This window comes from Gavialis gangeticus, unplaced genomic scaffold, assembly GCF_001723915.1.
Source record: "Gavialis gangeticus isolate Ggan-Ray unplaced genomic scaffold, GavGan_comp1, whole genome shotgun sequence".
Taxonomy (NCBI): Eukaryota; Metazoa; Chordata; order Crocodylia; family Gavialidae; genus Gavialis; species Gavialis gangeticus.
Genome location: NW_017728980.1, coordinates 28,479 through 35,734, shown reverse-complemented (window position 1 = coordinate 35,734; position 7,256 = coordinate 28,479). Strand labels below are relative to the sequence as shown.

General features: G+C 40.5%; 1 protein-coding gene across 2 annotated transcripts in view; it reads right to left on the bottom strand.

Annotated features, from left to right (window-relative positions):
• MSANTD2 (Myb/SANT DNA binding domain containing 2) overlaps nucleotides 1-7,256 on the bottom strand; it is a 49,360-nt gene that overhangs the window by 13,731 nt on the left and 28,373 nt on the right. Inside the window, exons 1-4 of one of the 2 annotated variants that reach the window (XM_019508761.1) lie at nucleotides 4,975-5,011; nucleotides 3,987-4,031; nucleotides 3,121-3,379; nucleotides 809-869 (exon numbers count right to left, since the gene is read on the bottom strand). In XM_019508761.1, the coding sequence (XP_019364306.1) occupies nucleotides 809-869; nucleotides 3,121-3,199 (140 nt within the window). In that variant the 5' untranslated portion in view covers nucleotides 3,200-3,379; nucleotides 3,987-4,031; nucleotides 4,975-5,011. Of the gene's footprint in view, nucleotides 1-808; nucleotides 870-3,120; nucleotides 3,380-3,986; nucleotides 4,032-4,974; nucleotides 5,012-7,256 lie in introns of those variants that run through there. The other variant, XM_019508770.1, reaches the window with a different exon arrangement.

Sequence of the window (7,256 nt, the reverse complement as noted above, 5' to 3'; positions counted from 1 at the left end):
CCCCACACACACACACACTCACACACCCCCCCCCTCCATGAAATTATTATAGCTATTGTTGATAGCAAACTGTCTTCTCTTGTAAAATTCTATTATTCTTCAGATTTAACCAATTTAGAAAAGTAACAAGTCATCTTTAACAAGATGCAGAAAATGTTACTGCTCAGGACACAAAATCAGCTCACCTGTCCTTCACTGTGGCATTTCAGGATTTGTTTTGCCTGTACAGACATTACTTACGTGTGTATGCTCACTTAAGAAAAGGAAAGGGGCATTTCCAGTTGTTTCTCCACTCTCCTTTTACTGTAGAGGTATTTTTCTAGTAGTTCTCAAATATGTTGATATCAATATCTGGATACTAATTTAAGCTACTCTAATTACAGTCAGAGAAAAAGATACCTTTATGATATTATAACCATTTACATTTTTTCCCCACTTGCCCAAAAGGAACAAAGTGTCAGGCAGATAGAAAAAGAGATTGCAAAATAGACCCAAAAGTCTGGACCTGCCCCATGATACCTTTAGGGCTGCCCACACACATCCCTAATGTTTGTGATATGTATTTATAAACAGTTTAAACCATTGCACTCATGTAGCAAGTCCTGTTTAATTTGCTGTATAACAAAGCCAAAAGTTGTGAAGCTTTCCACATGTTTAGAGGTAACTGGAAAAATGTAGAGAGCAGATTCAACTGCATAAGTCTTGCACAATGCATTTATAATTATTATCAGAAGTTTCAAATATCTTCCTCCCGCGCAACATCCCTAGGGAAATGCTTTCCATGGCGAAACATTCATAAATTACTTACTGTGCATCTTCTGAAGATTCCTGCTTTATCTTTAATGTTCTTTTTGTGGCAGGCATTTCGTCTGAAAAGTAAAGTACCAACAGAAAATTATATTTTAAAAGTGTTCTCAAGGCTTTTGGTTTTGAAATGCAATAAAACTGTTCATATAGCAGGACTTTCCAAGGAAATCTGGAAATCACATGCATAAGAATGCCACAGCTTTTATATTAGCTACATCTTTGTAACTACATTTTTAAGCTATATGCTTCGCTAGGGCAGTGTTGTTCTACCTCTGGCCCATGGGGCTCCTCATGGGTCTGGAAATTTGGTGGAGGTATTAACTGCCATGGCTTTCAGAGTCACAGCAATTAACACTTCCACCAGGCCCCTGCTTATGTGCCATCATGCAGGGTTACTCCACAGCTGGATCACACCCATGGATTAACCCCACTTGCTGTTCCCACACAGGATCTGGCCTGCCGATCAACTCTGGCTGTGGGACTCATCTGGTCTGCAGGGCTGGAAGGCTGAACATCACTGAGCCTGGGGAACAGAATCTGCCCCTAGACATGCAAATTCCTTCAAGGATGAGATTAATTTCTGTTCTTAAATCAGAACCTGATTTAACTGCAAGCTACATTCTGAAAGAGACCATTCTGTTTTCAAGAGCACATCTGAAGTGCAAGCATCAGAACAAATGCATATGCATTCCATTTGAATTCTATGTCCCAAGTACTTTTTTCATAACTGTTCTCTGAACATAAAAAAAACCCACTGTCATCTCCAATTCCCTATAAATGTAACTAATTTTATTGAGAGAAAACGGTGACAAAATCCAAGACCAGAATTTGAGTCATCAACATCTTTATCTGGGATTAGGATTCTGCTTCTTCAGAAATAACTTTCCACTTCCCCCCCCCACAATTCTCCCTACATTTAATTTTCTAATCGCCCTACTGCTCGATGAATCAAAGTGAAATATGAAGAGAGAGAGAGAGAGAGAGAGAGAGAGAGAGAGAGAGAGAGAGAGAGAGAGTGAGTGAGTGAGTGAGTGAGTATTAAAAAATAACAAGGGTGTTTCAGAAATAAAAGCAATTTCAAAGTAATGATCATTTACTGAATCATAATTTCTCTACATAACTGTAAACAATGGGTACATTTGACAATACTGTTAGTGTCCCCTGCTATGTAGCTTCCTACTGTTGCACCTACAGAGCATAGGCAACCATTTTGCAACTGGTTTTTGAAACACTTGAAGTATTCAGTTAATATAAAGGGGGGGCTACTATTTTCATATGAAATTACAATTATTCCACCACTGGTGCAACGTCAGAATGTACCCATCCCTTGGGCACTGTTATTGGAAGATGCACATTCATGTCCTTTCCCCCCACCCTGAATTGTCCGACAAATAAAGATGGAAAACAAAGCAAGAGTTATGTCTTTATGTATCCATCCTTCTCAATACATCCTTAATTTTCAAAGAAATTCCATTTGGAAGTTAATCAACCTTGATAGCTATGAGCTTCCATAGGCAGCTTTTCTAAGGATAACTCAAAATGCAAATAAGCTTAAGAAAGCAGATCCTCCTGTAATCTTTTATCAGGGTTAGGCAACAGAATGGGAAGACATTTTTTGTAAAGGCAAAACGTGGTGATTTTCTTGGTAAACCATTATGTTAGTTTGATCGTTTTAAGTCCTTACCTGAATTTATATTGATTCTATTGACGTAAGCCTAATTTTACTTTAACTACAAGTGTTTGCTTTGCTTTGCTTTTTAAAAACAACACCACCAAGTGATCATAGGTATTGACAATACAAATCAATTATCCCATTTCCCTCCCCCAGTTGTCTTTTAAGCAGGATTGAAGTGGTCAAGTACCACACTAACACCTTGGGAGGAACAGCTCCAAATTTACATGCACCTTTACATGTTTTAAATAAAACTCACCAAAATGCCAACAAATAAGGATACCTGAATGGGAAGCAGAGATTTCTAACAAGTAAAGTCTAATAACAGAACCAGCAAGTGATCATTTCTGTACTCAAATTATAGTTACAGGAAGAAGGTGTTTTAAGACTTTTCAAGAGCCAGGGCTTACTTTTGAGGTTCAGCATATAAGTTGGACTCTAAACTTATACAACTGCACAGTGTAAGAGACCGGATTTTCCCCACTTCTGATTTACTGTCCCTGTTTGGGACCTCATATTGTAGGATCACTTAAAAGGTTTCTACCCAAAAAGGCAGAAGTAGCCAAAGAGGAAGTATGGTACTAAAGCAGCTCCCAGGACAATGCCAGAGAACACAAAAAGACTATTAATTGATTTCTTACCCAACTCCTGTTCTCCTGTTTGGTAGCAATGAAGATCCTGACTGTGGTTTCCCCAATCCTCCTGTGAATATTCCTCCATAGTGCTGCCATCAGATTCCAGCTCCTGGTACAAGCCACTGCTGTTAATGAGTACGGGCTGGCAGGGCTGAGAGTCCCATCCTCCCTGACCAAACACCTGTTCCAATTGTTCAAATGTGTAACTGCTTTTCCTTTTCCCAACACCATGTTCTTTCACTCGACTGTAACACCTGCGAAGGGTCTAAGACACAAAACCTTGTGTTACTCAGTTGGTACTAGCTTTCCAGAATGGCAGACATGCACTTGCAACTGTAATTACAGGAATGCTAGGCAATTTTTATTCTTACTTATGCTGATAATTTTTCTTGTTTACATGTACTCAAACACTATAATCCAGACACGAGGCTGCTTAATTAACCTATGTATGACAGGAGGTATCACAAATATCTGATGTTTCCAAGACACAGTGCTTTAACTTTAATATCTATTATAGAGAACGATGGCACATAACTTCTACAGGTTCACCAGTTTCGAGTTATGAATTTTATTTTCTTCCCATTTGCAGAATTCACCCAAACCTGCTAAGTAATACAAGACAAAAATAATCCCAAATCCCCAGCCAGAGATACCAATCAGCAAGTAGAATGCACACCTACAAGAAGGAGAAAGTACAGCTGCTACTGTGCCCACAGTTTGGAGAAGGTAGAGGGGGGGAGAGGAGATAGACAGATAGAAAGAAGAGTCCCCAAAAGCAAAGATGGTCCACGTTCCTTATGCTGGGAAGAAGATATAAAAGTACAAAAAAAATGTATTCCTAAACTGTTTAGCTAGTAAAATATATTACTTACATATTTTTCATTGCTTACTAACTCACTCTGCCTCTTGAGAAGCTGCTGAAATTTAAAAGAGGTCAAATCAATAATGCTCCAAATTCCCAGACTCAAACATCAATCATCAAGTCAGAAAATACTAAGCTAGCCAGGTCTAAAACCATTACATTAGATTTCGGGTCAGATTCTGAGCTTCCAATGAAAAGAGCTTCTAATGATCACTAAGACAAGTCTGGGTTTACTTCCTATTCTAACATCTTTGTGGGTAGAAAGTGCAGTGTATTACCACATGTCACTGAAAAAGCTCATTAACTGAATACTCTCTTCTGCATTTCCTTCCTAACCTCTCAAGCAGGGAACAGCTGTTTTAAAAAAAGTTGCACTTATTTTTAGTAAGTTTTTAATTTGAAGTACAGTTCTACTCTGAAAAGTGACTACATAGCAGGGTTCCAGGTTTATCGTGTCTCAATGGCTTCCACATGAGATGCACTCTGTTTACAAGAAAAAGAGGTTTTTAACTGCAAGTACTTCAGTCAACCTGGTATCTGGGGGTTGGGGGGGCAAGGGAGGAAACAAATCAGGCTCTGTTTTCTGCAACAGTCATCAAAGCTTGAAAGAGCCATTCACTAGGGCAAAAAGCTTGACCTTGGTTTCACCTTCCACAGATCCACTGATTTTTTCAAAGCATCTTTAAAAACCTATCATTAAAAAAAAAAAAAAAAAAAAAAGCTTTCCAGAGTGAGCTGATGTAGTATCACCATCTTCAGTCTCCAGACACCTCTAGTGCCTGTGCTGCTGCTCACATATTGGCCAAGCAGCAGTAGTAAAAAGTTAACAATTCTCACCCTGATATTTAGAACCATAAGAGGAGGAATGAAACTTAAGCATTTCCAGTTTATGTTGCTGCTGCTTAGGAAAACTAAAATAACCATAGGCTCAAGAGTTATTCAAGGGTGAACAGTCAAAAAATGGAAGCTGGGGCAGAACAGAGAAGTAGAAACCTCACCTTCCCTTGATGAAGAGGAACAGTTGTTTCCACACGTAGAGACAGCTGGCTTCAAATAAGAGACTCCTCCTAGCCACAGCTACTACAAGAGCCCCATGCAGCATCCAGGGGTAGTATTCTAGCAGAAGTACCAGGAAAGATGGCAAAGAAGTTTAGATTCTCATCCTAACTATTCTTACTGGCCCCACTTCTCCCTTTGTCATTCATATCTACCTCTAGCTAGTGGGTAACATCCTCTCTAACAGGCACTGGGTGCCTTTTTCCAAATCCTAATCCCTTGTGCAGTGACACTGCCTTACAAAGAATGTAACAGGTAGTGGAGGGCGGAACCATGCCCTGCTATGGATGCTTAAATCTGTTGATGAACCCAAGTCCTGTCAAACACCTTGGCTGGTGCTGCAGATCTCAATGTAATAACTGCATCAGTCAACACGCCAAGCAGTAATACCTGAGCATATGCAGAACTGCAAGAAGGTGCAAGTTGCATGTCACTTTTCAGAGCAGAGGAGCACCTGAATATACTTTTCACCTATGCTGTTATTTTTCTGCTTGTTTGTTCAAGTTTCACAGAGCAATATATGCAAACTGCCGTGTCATTTCAAGGTGTTTCTGGGTTTTTTTTAGAAATCCATGGATACTCAGAGTTTGAACAGTTTTCCTGAATGAAAAATTGTGTTTTTGCCATGCTTCCAATATTTTCTTAGGTAACTGAGCAACAATATTATAGCTGGTTTAAAATTAGGGCTTCATTAGAAATTAACTACTTTTATTAGTTAACGTTAACACTATGGCTAAACAAAGCATATCCAGCAAAGCTAACCCAAAAGTTTCACTCTCTTCCAATTAAGTCTCGAGAGACTTCAACATCTGCAAATACTCAACATTCAATTTTACAATTCAAAACAGTTCTTCCTTGCAATGAAGTAACCAAACTGCTTTTTTAAGACTTCAGAAGTGACAATCTTGCAACAATCATTTACTCTACTGAAACTTTAGACCTTTCTATTTTGAAGGTCTTAGGGGAAACAAAGTTTTAGTCAACAGAGACCAAAACATGAGACGAAGAGGGTAACACGCTACTTTGAATGAATGGTGCATTGCTACCCAAAAGACCCTGGGCTTAATTTGTGGAAGCCATTTTCACATTCATTTTTGGGCTGCAGAGGTCTGAAGTGTCAAGCATCCTACACACTCCACTGATTTCTGGAAGTTTCCCCTGACAACATCCCATATGCCAAAAGGAGGCTGGAGGAGAGAAACATATATCCTGGGGAGCAGAAAAACTTTTTTTGTTTAAACGGATAGCCCTATCTGTCCCTGTAGATCACATAGCTTGTTTCTAAGCAGCATTACATAGAACACATTTATTGCTGGTTTCACACCTGCCCACAACATTCAGCACAGCCACAATGAAGCTGATCAGTTGTCTCATTCAGCAGCTGTCTGCAAACCCCAGAACACAATTTTGCATCAAAGTTTTCTATAGGCTTGCCTCATAACTCCTAGTACCTGATTTTTTTATATATATTTTTTTACATAAAGACTTAAATTTACATTACGGGATGGCTCATGTACCTTTCTCTTACCCCAAATTTGGGACAGGCATTTTCCAAAGACTTTTTCGAACCTGGCAGTTCTCTTGCCCCTCCCAAAGGGAAACTAGATTCCTGCTCAAGGGTATTATAAATGTACTATATATTATGTAGTACTAGATTTTATAATTAGAGGTGCATGGATATATTGGTTGCCTATTGTACTGGCACCAATAAAAGGGAAAATGATATTATCGGCTTTTTTTTGGCTGTTGTAGCCAATAATGTTTACCAATAATTATGTCTTCTGGCCAGGGCCCTGGACACCTGGGTTCCCTCTCTCCTGCAGTGCTGGGACCCCTTGGGACATGGCAGGTTTCCCCTTGCAGGCAGGCAGCATTCTAGCCTGAAAGGGGTCCTACTTGTGCTGCCGAGAGCAAGGCACAGGGGGCGCCATGTGCACGTGCACAGCCACGCACATGGCCAGGAATACAGCTGATCAGCATGAAGAGCAGCTCCCTGCAGATAAGTCTACAGAGGGGAAGCAGTGCAGGGGAGGGGGGAAGATCTTGATCTGTAAGGGGCAGGGGCTGCGGGCGCTGCCCAGCCAGGACGGTGCATGGGACTTGATGCCAGGGTAGAGTGGGATGGAGCCACAGGAGGCTCATCCAGGGGATGCAGAGGGATGGCTCCCTACCACTGAGCACACCCCCTGGGGGAGGCATAGGGGGACATGTGCCCCCCCCCCCC